Raw genomic sequence first — 15,542 nt, 5'->3', positions numbered from 1 at the left:
CTCAAAACTGGTGCTCTTTTTGTTACAGTGATACAAAACTTCTAAATCTGTCTTAAATCTATCAATGTTTCACAATAAAATCAGGAATTGTACTGCAATGTATTGGAATGTGCTTTTGCATCTTGCTAAGGGTACTAAAGGCTGCGTCATACACAGAAATGGCACAAAACAGAGTCATCACACAACAGAACTCAGTAACATGTGCCCAAGTTTTCAATTCAGGCTGTTTAATGTGGGCTGGATAAATAAAAATTTCTTATACATAACACTGCAGCTATCTTCTGTGTAGATTTTTCTACCAGAAGACACTGAAATCTGACTTAGAATGACTTTAAATTAAAGCACACTCTCTGGCACTGAATTTCACCTCTGTAAGTGTTTAATGAAAATACTTCATCGTCAAGTAAACTTGTTTCCTCACCTTACATGAAAGTCAAGGTAATCTGAATGGTGTACTGGTCACTCCAGCCTCCCTCTCCTGCCATAAGCACACAAAACTGATGGTCAGTTATTCATATTTTTAACAAGTACTTTGTTTTCTAAAATCAGTTAATCATACATAACATGTTGCATCTCAAACTAAGTAAATGCATCCCATAGACTACGTTTTGTCTTATTTCAGTATCAGCTATCAGGACGAGTTAATTTAAACTTCCCTGAAGGGTCAGGAATAAACCAGTTTTCCCAGAGATCAGTGTGGACACTGGGGTAGTCCCAAGGTTTGTATCTGCCATTCCAGTGAAGTAATTTAGCTTCTTGAAGAAATTGCTCTGAGTAACGGGCATCAGGACTCCAACCTGCATGGGTACATTTAAAAAAAAATTGAAAAATGCATTTTTTGATAAAGGAAGACACTGTAGAGTGAGTTAAATTCAGGTGACTTTTTTCAGTAGTCTGATTAGTATACTTTCATATTCATTTACAGCTACTTATATGATAGCTTTTTCAGCTCGATGCCTCTTATGTTACATCAGCAAAAAATCTCAGCAAGTTTCTTCTTTCAAAGTTTCCTCTTTCAACATTTTTAACATCTTGCCATAGCTGGGATTAAAAACAAAGTAAAATCTATTCATTTTACCCTCCCAGCTAAGCTGTTATGTTTTTCTGAGGATAATTCACCATTCCCAAGTGAAAGGTAACAACTAAATCCTCCGGAATGTTAACAAACACTCGCTGCCAGGCCTCCCCTTTTCTTCCACTGCGCCTAGAAAAAGACTGATTTTTTTTTTTTTTCAGTCTCCCCCTATATTCAGATATTTCATATATTCTTTCTATATAAGTGGGACATGAGGAAAAGTCACATAAGGTCTTGCACTGAAATCTCACAAACTCACCTTAGTTCCAACTTGCAAACAGAGATTAAACTTACCAAGGTGCCTTATGTGCCACATGGGATTAATAGAGGAATATTTTCCATGAAATACAATTAACATTGGAGAGGTTGCCACGCCTCCCCCAAGGGTGCTGCTATAGAGGTTTTCCCTGCAAAAGGAAAAATATATTCAAAACATCAAGGAATCTTTAGTACAAAAGGTAGAAGATTAAAAATAAATTTCTGGCAAAATTCAAAATAATTTTGAACAGATCAGTTTTCAGCATACTCCTTCCTTGTGCTGTTGATTATATTTGCAACTCCAATTCCCATGAATTGTTGCTACCAAGTAAAATGGGAGTCAGACCCAATATGAAACCAATTTTTTCTACACACAGACTATAGTTCTCAAGGCTGACAAAGTTAACAGCAAGAAAAAGGCTGTTAGCATAAAGCAATCAAACATAATTTAGCCAGGTTTCTTAAGAAAATACTTTCCCACATTTTGAATTCCCTCTTTCTTCCCCTTTTTCCCCTCCCCTCACTTTTAGACCCTAAAATTAACTTCCAACTGGATTTTGTCAAAGCGAAGTTAGTCAAAATTAGTATCTAAAGAGTATCAGTTTCCTATGAATTTTGTGATAAATCCAGGGCTAGATCAAACCTAACCATGGTAAGAGGAGGCATAGGGAGGTGGAAACTAACAAGTAATGAACACAGCACAATAGCACAACCTTCTATGTAATTTTATCTTAGTAAATTTAAACTTAATCCTTTGCAGAGAAAGAAAAACACCAAGTTTTCAAATACAGATTAACAGGGAACTAATTTTAAAAATGGTGGTTGTTTCAGTGTGTCACAATTTGTGGTCAGTAACAAAAAGATATGTAAAAATTCATCTACCAGAGAAAAGTAAGTGTTTCCTTATTGGTATTTTTTAAAAGATGGTGTCCATTTACAGCTTGGCTGATGCTACAGTAGGAGAGTCCCCAGGCAAAGAAGGAAACATTCCTCCTTTAAGCTAGCCTTAGGAAGGGAAGATCGTTCAGTGGCTTCATCCCAGGCTAAGTTGGTTGCCTAAAATGAGAACCACATGTTCTCAATGTCCCTCAGGATTAAATGTGGTTTGTGATTAAACACAAGACTAAAATTCTAAGTGGCCATTTCCTGGTACAGAATTGGCCGGATTTAAAGAGATGGAAATGCTGGAACATGAGTTACTTCACTTGACAAGTTCCCCAAAGAAAGACTGCTTAGAGTTAAAAAAAACCCATAAGAGCTTTTAAACTGAAAGTAAAGCTGTAAACCAAGCATTAAAAGTAAAGTGAGAAGCTATATTTCTGCACGTACTCTACATTTCTTTGCATCCACTTTTCCAACTGCTTTGTAATCCGCTGATGTTTCCATTCAGTCATGTTAGCAACAATTACTCCAGGATTAAAGGAGCAGGTGCTGGGGCTGATGCCAAGATCTCTAATGGCTTGCTTTCTGTAGTCCAGGAATCCCATGTATGTGTTCTAAGAAATAAAAAAAGTATGCTCATCCCCTATGAATCTCTATAAAGACACATGTAAATGCACCTCGCTCTCATGTGAGAGGGAGACTGAATATGCTCTCCCAAAGATGAGTTTCTAGATGGTGGTTACCTGTGGTGAGTTCCATATGATGAGATTGTAAAGCAGGATACTTCCAGATACTAAATTACTTTTTCCATAGTATTGTAACATGGAAGTTTGATAAGGCTTTTCCCTAGCTGTTTGTCTTTTGGTAGCCCACACTAAATCATGCAGCATCACAACTGTACCACTACAAGAAGTCCTTAATTACCTGTACAAGTATTACAAAGCTATCTATATACATAAAACTTTCACTTTGGGGAAAACACAAAATCTTCACTTATGAGTAAACACATTCATTATTAGAATTGCAGAATGTCATCTTACCTGCATTCCTACACTTCTAACCATTTCATGTGTAGAAGGCAGATCACAATCATCTGAAAAAGCTGCTGCATGTCCAGGGGCTAACTTAGTGTCATAGAGTTCCTGGATGTCACCTGATTACAGAAAGGTCACAAGCATCAGACAGCACCTACTGCCTTGCTACAGAGCTGATAGGATAATGTCAGCTCTCATATCTTGCTTATAAATACACCAGTTTTTAAGGATAACCCCTACTGAATTCTGTAATATGGGACCACTTTTGAATTTGCACCTGAAAGCCTTAGGCCTATCTTTAGACATCATCATTGGTATTCAATACATTCATATTCTGGTTGTCCAGAACCAACTACAGCAGAAGCCTGTTAAAGAACTGTTAAGGACTGTTAAAAAGCCTGGTAACAAACTTGTGCATTCATAGAGCTCGTCTTAGGAGAGGGAGGCCACAGGCAATTTTTCTGAGCCTTTTCAAGTCCCACAGAAGCGCCGTTTCAATGCCTTGGCACAGGTAAGTTTTTTCCTGGTGTTATGGCATATATGCCTCCTAGGAATATACCTGGATTCCCAGCAGTGACTGATTGAAATGTGCCTGTCACTTGACCACCCCTGCTGGCTTCGTGGCCCACCCTTCAGGGCAGGTGGGATGCACAGCACTGCCACAGCAATCCAGTGAGCCTGCATCCCCTTACAACTTTCAGTTTTACTGTTGCTTTCATCTCTACTTTTTGTACTGCTGGTCTTCTGCCAGGTCAAACAGCTGAATCAGCTACTTCTGCAGCTGCACAGCTGCATGTCACAGGTAAGAGGAGCTGCCTGGGGACAGCAGAGGCCACTTGGTCAGGCAGCAGCCTACCAGCGTGAAACTGCCCCTTTATCCTGCAGCTCCACAATCGCCATCAGCTGACAACCCCAGGGAGACAGCCCAGTGCTGGTGAACACAGGTGCAGGGAGGGGTGACAGGGAAGGGGTGGGCTCAGCTTGAGCTGCTTGTGAAACTGGAGTCTAAATGAAGACCTGGAACCTTGCAAAAAGAGTTAAAAATATTGCTGCTGCCCATTGATGACAGACAGAACAACAAAACTAAAAAGCAGAGCCTGCTGCTGGAAACACCCATGGTGGAGAACTGCGATAGGAAGTCTATGGCAAATTAAAATGAGACAGGCAGAACAGATTAGTTGTCTTTTATAAAGCAGCAAATAGTGACCTCTTTAAGTGCAGGTGGTCTGAAATCTGTCTCTAGAGAGACAAAACTATAAAAAGGTGCAGAAAAGCAGTGGAGAATTATGCTTTTGCCATGTGTAAATTCACTGGTCTTAATGTTCTTATATGGCAAAGACTAATTTAAGCCAAAAAGTTTATAGTAGTTTTACTCAATCCTTTCCAAAGGAAATTTTGCTTAGTTGCCCATCAGGGTTAAAGCATAACACTGTGGTTAAAAAGTGCTTTAAAATAACAAGAAAATATGATAAAACAAATATGAAGACAACAGCTCTACAGAGAAAAAAACCCAACAATTGGGAAATAGAGCAGAAAAATATCACAAGAAAATAACCTTTAAAAAAATAATTTGTCTTCAAAAGAGATTACTTTGATGATAAGAAAAAAAAGAAAACATTTTTTTCAGGATTTGAATGTCTTCTAACTGCTCCCACTTGACTAGGAACTCTGAAATCTTTGTGATTCTGCAAATTGCTTTATATTCTGAGCTGAAGAGGTTCAAAATCATATTTTGAGTGTTTGGAGCTTCCATTCTCTTATTTGAGTAAATTCCCCTTGCTCTCAAGAAAGGCAATTCTGGATAAGGAATTGGTAGCATTTGTGGGAATTTAAATACTAGCAGGAAATGCATGTCACACACTTAATAAACATTGCAACATCTGAGTGAAATCCATGGTATTCTTTCAGCAATTGACTAGAATCAATTAAAATGAAACCAACATACAATTTTGATCACAATTATTCAAAATACATGCAGGTAAGTTCTTCCTCAAACTTTCATTTAAACAAACAGATTATTTGTAGTTTCCCCAAGTCCAACATCCCTAGCAGCTGCCTCAGTTTTCTATTATATCTCATATTTCCAAATGGCAGTAAAAGCCGCAATAACTTTGATTTTAATTGTGTTAGAAACTTCTTTTTAGACAATAGCTTACCTTGAACAATGATGTCATCATCCAAATAAATTACTTTCTCATGTTTATGGATAAGCAAAGGAAGATAAAATCGAACGAAGTTCAGCTAATAAACAGAAAAAAAAGACTAAATGGTAAAGCTGTTTAATGCAGTATTCTCAGGCTTCTGTCTCCATCAAGTCAGTTAGAATTTCTCTCTTTATCGAGCGCTAATTAGTGACCATTTGCTTTCTCCCCCACAGCTTTACTACTATCTCAAATCCAGTATTATTGCTATTATTATTTACCCACTATGGCCCTAACCATGCAGCCCAAATCTGTTGCTTCCTCACAGAATCCTTTAGGTTGGAAGGGGCCTTTGGAGATCATTTTATTCAACCTCCCATCTGCAGCAGAGTCCACTTGAGCAGGCTGACAGGGACCATGCCCAACTGCAGCCTGAATACATCCACAGACAGAGACCCAAGAGTCTCTCTGGGCAGCCTGAGACTTTTAAACTCACGGTTTATAAAGTCTTTTCTTTTGCCCAAGGGGAATTTCATGTCATTTGTGCCCATTGTCTCTTGTCACTCCCTTCAAGTATATATACACATTGTTAAGATCCTCCTGAATCTTGTCTTCTCCAGACTGAAACAGCCCCAAATCTTTCAGCCTCCCACAGAAAAATACTTCAGCCTCTAAATCATCTTTTGCAGCCCGTATTGGACTCGCCCCAGTAAGTCTGTGTCTTTCTTGTACTGGTGGGCTCAGAATTGGACACAGTACTTCAGATGCAGCCTCACCAGTGCAGAGCAGAGAGGAAGGAGCACCTTTCTGGACCTGCTGCCAATGCTCTTCCTAGTACATTTTTACAGCATACATCACACCAAGCACTTCAAAATGTAATAATATCATCACTCTAAAGGAACGATTTGACCCGTGGCACAGGCATGGGATAACTTCTACGACAGCAATGAAGAACAGAGCTGAGCAAAAGGGGATTGAGAATGCAAGAACAACTTTAAGAATTCAGACCATTTTACCCAGCCCCAGCCTTCAGAGTGGTCCTAACCAGATGCTCAGAGAAAAATAAAAATAGAGCAAGCATCCAGAACAGTTGTTCCATGTATTCTCCTAGATTTCAGCTATTTTCAGCTCAAGGGATTTTCTGATCTAGATGTGATCTAAATATGAACTTCAGTCCTAACTGAACCCCTGTACATTTTTACATCCATAAGACCTTTCAGCAAGGAATTCTAGAAATACACTGCTCATTGCATGAAAAGTGCGTAACATCTTGTTTATGCCGACTGTCACCCTGACTAATTTCTTCTAGTGGTCATTGCCTCTTGCATTGCAAGAGGCATATACACACACCCCCTGCATGAAATTTTAAAGCCCATAATAAGTATTAAAGACCTCAATAATTTATGTGGCATTCATTGACTCACAGGCTGCAGTAGCTCAGGACGTGATGCATCTTGTCTGATTTTTCCTTTTAGTACCATAGGATTGAATTCCACAACCTTAAATTTTATTTCTTTCAGTTTAGAATTTTCAATCCATTTTCTGTGATGGAAAGAAAAGAAGTAATAAAAGAAATATCAAGTGCGTGACAAGTACTTCCAGTGTGAAATTCATAGACACTTAAGGAGAATAAGAGACCTTGAAAGCTAACATGATCTATTCTATCCCAAGACAGAATTACTTATGCCTACAGCTATTGCACATAGTTTCGTTAAACCTATTCTTAAAATAAAATACAAAAAATCCCCCACAAAAGCCACAACAAAAAGAACACCCCACACCATTCCCAAAATCCATATGTAGCTCAAACAACTCACTTTTCACTTTAACTTTCAATTACTTGCAATAAATTATATTCTTCTAATTTTTCTTGCTATAATTAAAGATAATTATTTTATCCTATCTAAAATACTTGTAAATATGAGGTTAGTTTTTTTCCCCTTTCACAGTTTTATGTTCTTACAGATGACTTTCACATCACCTCCTACTTATGTTTTCTTTAGACTAATTTTCTTTCCATATTTTTGTCAGATTTCTTATCACCACTGTTTATTTTCTCTCCTGACATAAACTGTGTGTACAAAGGCTGCAGAAGTGAAGTGGCCAGAGGTGAGAACTGCGAGGAAATGTTTTCATTTTCATTCACAACTTGGTCCTTTTTAAGACAATGTTTGCAAATTCTAACAGAAAACATAATGCACTGAAACATCATGAAATTACATTTATTAAAATATCAGGATATAATTTCCTTTCATGAAATGAAGAATTCTCATTTCATGAAAGGAAATTAAATGAGAAATCCAGGAATGAAGTGAAATGAAAAGAAGGGGTATGAAATATAATGATTTAAAAAAAAAAAAAAAAAAAAAAAAAAAGAAAAGAAAACTGTGTAATGAAGTGAAATAAATGAAAGGGGATGGAATGAAATGAAATGCATTAAAGTGAGATGAAACTTCAAGAAATTATATTAATTGAAATCTTGAGATTTCATTTCCTTTCATGAAATGAGGAATTTTCATTTCATGAAAGGTAATAAAATGAGAAATGGAGGATTAAAGCAAAATGGAAAGAAAGGAAAGGAAAATATAATGAAGTGAAATTGAGAAAAATAAAATTCTGAAATGAAAGCAATGAAATTGAATGGAATGAAATGCAGTGCTGTGAAATGAACTGAAACTTAATGAGATGAATATTCATTGAAATCCTGAGATTTCCATTCATGAAATGGAGACTTTGCATTTCATGAAAGGAAATGTAAGGAGAAATCAACGCTTTAAGTGAAAAGGAAAGAAATTAAAGTCATTGCAATACTTTTTATAACTTTAATACATCGTCTTAACTGAAATTAGCTTTAAACAGCAAGTTTTTCTACTCTGAAGCTGAAGACACAGCACCAGAGGAGGGGTAAGTGAAGTGCCACAAAGTGGGACGATGACAGGTAGGCAGTGTATCCTTACTTTACTTCAGACTCCTCTGCAGCCTATCTACAAAAGCTGAGAAGCACAGGTTGGCTATTTCCCACCCTTTTGCATGAGTCAGCACCTTGCGGAGGACAAAGTGGTCCTTTTTCCACCACATTCAGAACCCTGAGGTAGCTACCAATGCACTACGTTTCCTTGAAAATTCCGCCAAAGCCTTACGCCTGAGCTAGGGGAAGCAACAACATGGCTCTAGCTACAGCCCAAAACAAAGCAAGGCTGGTGTGTACCGAATATGTGGGATGGTTGTCTTCAGCCCAACGATGTAGAACAAAACATTGGCCTCCGTGTTGCTGTAGATGCTGCTGATCGCTGCTACAGCTGCACCCATCCTGCCCGCAGCGGCGCAGATCACCACCGGGATTTCTTCTTCCATTTCCTCAGGGCTCTCCAAATCCACTACAAGAAACAAACGCATTTTACATCAGACCTGGGTCACAAAAATGAGTAAGCACTACCATAAGCAGTGGAATCATTTTATCACCCCTCCATTTTTCTTTACCACATCCTACACACATCCCCATCTGGCAAGGCACACAGCTTGAGCTGTTGCTAATTCAGAACCACTTGCAGGTTGACTGGACTGTTGGATGCCTCCAAACAGAATAAATTAGAGAGTTCTCAGCACCTTCTCTTCAGCAGCAGCACAATTCAGCCTGTCCTTCATGTAGCTGCTTATTCATATTAAATCTGGAGAGGTTTGAATATCTTTGAGACTTCTCAGTTATATTTAGTACAAATTGAACAATAGGTTCCAAAATTATTAAAGGAAGGAGGTAAATCAAAGATATAGTGCAATTGCATGAGCTCCACTTCTTTGGCAAGCTGGCTTGAAAGGAAGAGTGCAAAAATTTGTACCAGCAGGAAGCTGATAATGATGTGAGGGAAAAAACCTAAATTATACTGAACCAGGTCACATTCCAGCTAAAGATTTATATCCCTGATTAACTTACAGAACTTTAACGGATATAATTGTACTGGTTAAAACATAACAATTACAGTCATAACAACCCCAACTAAAATATACTGGGAAAAAAAAAGGATTTGTATCAAGATAGAATTCGTTTACCTTGGAAACAGTGAGTAAGCTATTTACATAAACATTTAATACTAGTCCAACCTTATTAACCCTAGCAGGTTTCTGTCACTATAAAAATTCCAACTAAAACTTCTGCCATAAACATGAAGATTTGATGGTCTATCTGAAATGAATAATCAGGCCAAGAACATTCCCAAGGAGGCAGGTCATGATCGAAGTTTGTTACCACTTGACAACTCCAATCTGTTCAGCTCAAGTAAGGATATATTCCAGCATCCATCTACATCAGTGACATCTAGATAAAAACTTAATCAGAATTACAACTCTTAGTTATCACTATCCTATAATTTTATTCAAGTAATTCAGAAGCCAAATATTTTTCATCCCAGACTATATGCAACAGTGTGAGTAGCTCATCTACTGCACAAACAGGATTCAGTAAGGTGAAAAGTGCTGTTCAAGTTAAGACATGAGGAATATAAAACAGGAACATAAATGAAACTGAAGTGCAAGTCACTTACCTGTTTCATTTCTTAATGCCAGTGGCACTTGGTGAACTTTGTTGTACAGAATAGCGCACACGGTTATGACAAGAAGAAACAGTAAGATCTGGTTAACTGAAACGAGAGGGAGAATGTGTCAACAATCAGCATAGCAACTAATTCCCAAGTATTTGAGTTTTAAATAAATAAATAAATAAATAAATATCCAATTTGCAACCAGTACAGATGATAGAAGAAGAATTTTATAACCTTTATCTGTTGTGTTTTTCTCATTTTATTTGATCAAGCTAAAATTTTTACATTAGAAACACAACAGTAACTCTCACTTTTTAGAGTAATCCCCAAATCTGATTTTCATGGTTAATTTGCTCACTAAATCATAAGACTCCCAAAATATATGGGTTATCAATACTAAAAAAAATGGACACGTTTCTGAATTTTACAGGGACCTGGAACATTTTTTCCTGCCTAGGCTGTTGTCTGTTTACACTCACTTAATGAGTTAATTATTTTTATGTATCCTTTCCATTCTGTCATGCTTTCCTGATAAAACTTCAGACACAGAGAATTTTTAATCTATTTCAATGCTCAGATCCTGAAGGTGTATTTGAGCAAAACCCTAAAAATTCTAGAAAAACATACCCATCATGCTACTGAAACTAGGAATGTTTTGAAATATTTGAAAATACTTATTTTGACTAGGTAATTAAAATCAGTAAAATCAAAGCAAGGCAAAGACCTGACAGTATATTCTGCTTTATAGTTCCTAGAATACTCTCTTGTACAAGTTTAAGTCATTCAACACAAACCAAGCATGTTCAGGTGTTGGGAGAATTCACCAAGCACAGCAGGGAAGGAATACATTGCCTACATCATCACCCACTTTGATGATGGGTGTTCTTTGTTTCAGATTACTTTCTTACTTTTGCACCACCATAAAATATATTTAAGGTGTTTAAAAGAGCAAAGAGAATAGAGTTTTGATCTATTTTAATCAAAATGGCCAACTGGCCACAACTGGGCATGAGACTAGATTGAAATTGGTAAACCAAACCTGCACTAATTTAAACCAGCTGAGGAAAAAGCCCATTGACTTCTGAGAAATTTTGAGCATATAAGTAAAAGCAAAAATTGATTTTTAGTCACTGACCCCTAGAGGGGATAAGAATCCCAAAATTCTTGGGGCCATGCCTCAATTGTGCATAGGAACAGGATTAATGTGCAGCACTCTGTAAAATTTAGCTTCAGTGCCCCGGGCTCAATTCACATGAAAACAGCAGCTACTTGCAGTATTGGTGGGAAATTTCATAATCTCCAGTCTGATACACTAAAGCAGTGAGTAATTTTAAATTTATGTGAATTATAGTTGTACTTATCTGACACAGTTAACAGGAAAAGTCTTTTTTGCATACGTAAAGTTCAGCATAATTTAGCAATACTAGAACTATAAATTCGTATGCAACTGTGACAACAGTTGCACGAGAAATTGGATTTGACATTTCTGTCCTATTTTAAAAAATGCACCATTCAAATGTTTTTAATCTCTCTTACTTTTCTTTAAAAGAGCCATGTGTCCTGTTGGATGAGAACTGTGATCTGTGGTAAATTAAAATAAAAAATAAAAAAATAAAAGAGAAAATATCATTAATGCCAGAAGTGACTTCTAGTTAGTTATATAAAGCACTACATTTTGGATTATCAAGTTTTACTGCTAAACTGGTAACAATAAAACTGCACTTAATCTCTGTAAAAAAAAAAGTATTTACAAATAATTAATATTTGTGTTAGAAATATTTTTACTAATAATTTAAGCAACTAATATATTATAAAAAACATTTTAATAAATCCCATCCGATCATCTACGCCACTAGGTAATTTTTATAACATTTTCAGATACTGCGCAAAGAAGTATTAAAACACACACAAATGCAATTTATAAATATATTTATCTCTGATTTCACCTCAAAAACAGTAACTATCACAAATACTAATCTCTTGCTGGAGTATGCATTCCCAAACATATGGGAATATTATACCAGGGCAATGTCTTCTAGACTCTCAAAAAAAAAAATCAAAGCAATAGTAAGAATATTTTCTTACAGCCATATTCTTCCATTGTGTGTAGTGTGGCTTGTATTTATGCACATTTTTTTTTTGATGCTGAAGAAAACCTGGTAGCCTTTCCTAAAGTTGTGCTTCTAGGCCAGGCCTGAGAAGACAGAACATAATCCCTAAAGTACAGGATTATGAGAAATACAACATTTGTTTGAATTCTGGACCCAAATCTACTGTTCATGAAGGAAAACACAAACCACAAAACAAAAACAACAACCAACAGTAAAAAACAGGGCCAGAAGTTGGTGGGGAGAGAAAAATCCAACTGCGTGACCTAACCTTTATACTACGTAGGGATAGACCAGAAAACAATTTTTCCTGCTTCCACATGTACAGATATAGACACATTACAGCATAGATAAAAGTATAAGATAGGTTCTGTGCACACATAAAAATGAAGTTTGTTCCAGCTCCTTGACAAACCAAACAGAACAGCAAGAATTCTTGAAATGTGAGTCACAAAACTGACCACCTCTCTTTGGTTAGCGTTCAAGCTCAGGGAGCATCCTAAATTAGTCTCTACTTTGACCAACAAGTTAAATGACAACAAAGATATATATATATAGGGAGCATCCTAAATTAGTCTCTACTTTGACCAACAAGTTAAATGACAACAAAGATATATATATATAAAAATCTAAGATGTAGCTTTGTTTACAAACCACTTATATTTACATGTATTTAAGTCCCAGCTAACGACTAAATTGCAGTGAGAATGGAGTATTCTGGAAGCTGTTCCACATCTGCACTACTTATCTACATTCCAGCAGACCCTTCTCTTCATGTGGCATTAATTTACAAAGAGGAAATCAAGCTTATCTGTCAGGCAAAAAAACACAGCTGAGAAAGCCTTTCTCTCATGCATTACACAGAAGTATTGTTTTACATTTAAAAACTTCACTCATTTAGGTAAGCAGAGAGACAACAGAGCTCACTACACTCTCAGATTAATTTTCTAACCCCACTTTTGCTGATCACAATCTTCCCCTTTTCCACAGAGCTGCCTACTATCTTCAAATTAGCATTTGTAACAATAGCCACAAACAGTGCTGATGATCACTGCAAGATGACAGCTGCACAGCCACAGCTTCATGCTATCTCCAGAAATTATTAAATCCACATGAGCTGAACCATGTTTTAAACTTTAAAATCCAAAGACAGACTCGCATGCAAGTTTGAGTTCCACAACTACAGCATTCCTAAGCCTCTGAAACACCACCTGATTACCTACTGATTTTTAAGGAGAGAGGTATGTTTGTTTCCCTGCAAAGATTTACTCATTTTTTTTTCTGACTGTAGACATTAGTTCCTGGAACTTGGCAGTCCCTAACTCAGCTGCCAAATCCTGTAACAAAACGAGGGGCTGCAGAAGGGAAAGCTCAAAACCAGTGACATTATTGCTCAGATATTTCCTGCTTAATTAGTCTTTTTACCTTTTCAAAGCAGCACAGTATTCGGGACTCCTCTCTCCTGAAGTGCTGTGGAGCTATTTACTTGGATCCTAGATAGCCCACAGCTGTAAGCACTCTTGTCAAAGCGTCCTTGACCACCATCCTCCTTTGAAGTCACTCACACAAGGGCTTTATAGGGCACAGAAACAGTTTTATGATTCAATTCCTTTTTCGAACTCTTCAAAGTTTACTTTGGAGTTGTGCTGGTTTTCTTTCCTTTCTCTGCTGCTGAGGAATAGCACAGAGTCCAGACGTTGTACTGGAGGAATGAGAGCACATAAACCACTTCCAGATGTGCACAGTGATGATGCAGCCCCAGATCTGGCAAACTTGCCTCAGAGCTTCAGCTAGCAGATTGCAAACAAATCCCATAAGACAAAAAGTCTTAAAGGGGTGGGGGAAAGAAGGAAAGAAACCCTTCCAGAAGTTACTTCCAAAATCTAGTTGCAAGTTATGGTTTTAGTCATTATTTATGGTAAATGTGAACAGGTAACTAGTGTGTAAGAGCCAAACTACAACATGCCAAAGTCTAACAGAAGGCCAAAGTTTTTCCAGTGTCTGTTGGCAGGGTTCTTGAGAGTCAAAAGCTAAGGGAAATTTGCAAAAGTCAACTCTGAACATGCATTTTGATTGAATCATCTCATTTCCTAATCTTCTAGCATTTAATCCACAGGTTTGGTTTCGATTTAAAAAGATCTTGGATCAAGGTAACCAGCACATGGTGATACCCTACCTCCTAAACTCTCCTGGTTTGTTTTTGTTTCTTTTGTTTTCTTTCTACAGCGCTTCTTTTATTTGAATTCAGTCCCCCCCTTCTAGGAATTAACTTTTTAAATTATAAACCACTGTTTTGTCACAAGACTTTTGTGAGTATTAAAAGGAATAACACCTTCAACTCTAAACTGTTTTTCATATTTTCATAGTGAGGCAGTGCAAAATTTATTAGCAGTAATCAAAAGGTCTTAAAAATCTTTAGTGTTTTAAATGAAAGCTTCTGTTCCATTTGCAGGACCCAAAAATGTGAATTTTCAACTGTATGTGTCAAACATGCCCAAATTGTATTATTTGTGTCTGATTTTGTAGAGGAATCCATCTTCTGCTTGAACAAAAGTTAAATGAAGAGTTACACGTACAGTTATATGCTTTGTGCCAATGGTCACAACAGTATTTTTCTGTGCTATGATATTTAAGCTGTATTAAGCTCAAGTTCATCGAAATCCACCCATGTTTTTTTCACCTTCCCTTCCATTTCTATGTGAATCTGAACAGATCTAAGCAGCACACAGTCATATGAACCTGCAGAACTGGGCTTGGCTCCTTCACTTGGCAGAACCCTGGGGATTACTGGCAATGCAGTAAAACCTTCACAGAATCACAGAATCAGTTTGGAAAAGCACTCTGAAACCATCGAGTCCAACCTATGACCAAACACCACCTTGTCAACTAGACCACGGCAGTAAGTGCCACATCGTCTTTCCTTAAACACCTTCACTATCCCTGGGCAGTCTGTTCCAATGTCTAATCACCTGTTCTGTGAAGAAATTCCTCCTAATGTCCAACCTCAATTATACATCTCAGCATCATCATTGACTGTGTACAACTCAACAATGAGAAGATAATTTTAGCGCCTGCTATAGATAAGTAATATGATGATTGGCTCTTGCAATAAGGGGATGAATATTGTGTGTATGTTAAGGGATGTTTTATTGATGTACAGATATGCTACTGTGGTTTGCTGTTCAGATGTCCTCTCTTCTCCCCATTGCCCCCTTTCCTCCCCTCTGCGTTGTTGCAGCCTGGGCTGTCCTGGACATGAGGCGAGAAGAGGTGTCCATGTGCCCCTAGCATGGGGCGTTTGGGAGGAGGGAAAGCTTGTTACCAGGATGCACGGCATGGCAACTCATGACCAATCTTGTTGCAAGGAAGTACCTCCAACAATGGGCGGCGAAGAAGAGTTGCTGACAGACTCTAGAAGGGGCCAGGGTTGCCCGATGCCAGCCCAGGGGTACAAAAGGCGGAGCAGCCATTTTATATACGAGCTCGTGGCTGCCGGGTCGCCAACTCCA

General features: G+C 37.6%; 1 protein-coding gene and 1 long non-coding RNA gene across 6 annotated transcripts; one reads left to right on the top strand and one right to left on the bottom strand.

The window, feature by feature from the left end:
• Positions 1-85: 85 nt before the first annotated feature.
• GLT8D2 (glycosyltransferase 8 domain containing 2) lies at positions 86-13,645 on the bottom strand. Of its 4 annotated transcripts, none has more exons than XM_040061774.2 (11): positions 13,257-13,367; positions 12,011-12,119; positions 11,462-11,506; positions 9,929-10,024; positions 8,599-8,767; positions 6,815-6,932; positions 5,406-5,490; positions 3,256-3,368; positions 2,663-2,829; positions 1,370-1,482; positions 86-797 (listed from the first exon to the last, which is right to left on the bottom strand). In XM_040061774.2, exons 2-11 carry the CDS (start codon positions 12,024-12,026, stop codon positions 625-627), a joined length of 1,095 nt encoding a protein of 364 aa, XP_039917708.1. In that variant the 5' UTR covers positions 12,027-12,119; positions 13,257-13,367; the 3' UTR covers positions 86-624. The 4 variants fall into 4 exon arrangements, with proteins under 4 accessions (XP_039917708.1, XP_039917707.1, XP_039917709.1 ...); XM_040061773.2 differs by lacking the exon at positions 13,257-13,367 and adding an exon at positions 12,701-12,784; XM_040061775.2 differs by lacking the exons at positions 12,011-12,119; positions 13,257-13,367 and adding an exon at positions 13,459-13,645.
• Positions 13,091-15,475, top strand: LOC120751640 (uncharacterized). Of its 2 annotated transcripts, XR_005700495.2 has the most exons (4): positions 13,091-13,274; positions 14,150-14,183; positions 14,746-14,932; positions 15,272-15,475. It is a non-coding gene; the product is annotated as an uncharacterized LOC120751640 (long non-coding RNA). The 2 variants fall into 2 exon arrangements; XR_005700494.2 differs by having other exon boundaries at positions 14,746-15,475.
• The last annotated feature ends 67 nt before the right edge of the window (positions 15,476-15,542 follow it).

Source organism: Hirundo rustica, chromosome 4 (assembly GCF_015227805.2).
Source record: "Hirundo rustica isolate bHirRus1 chromosome 4, bHirRus1.pri.v3, whole genome shotgun sequence".
NCBI classification, from domain to species: Eukaryota; Metazoa; Chordata; class Aves; order Passeriformes; family Hirundinidae; genus Hirundo; species Hirundo rustica.
The sequence above is the reverse complement of the archived record's forward strand: the minus strand, read 5'-3'. Positions and strand labels throughout refer to the sequence as shown.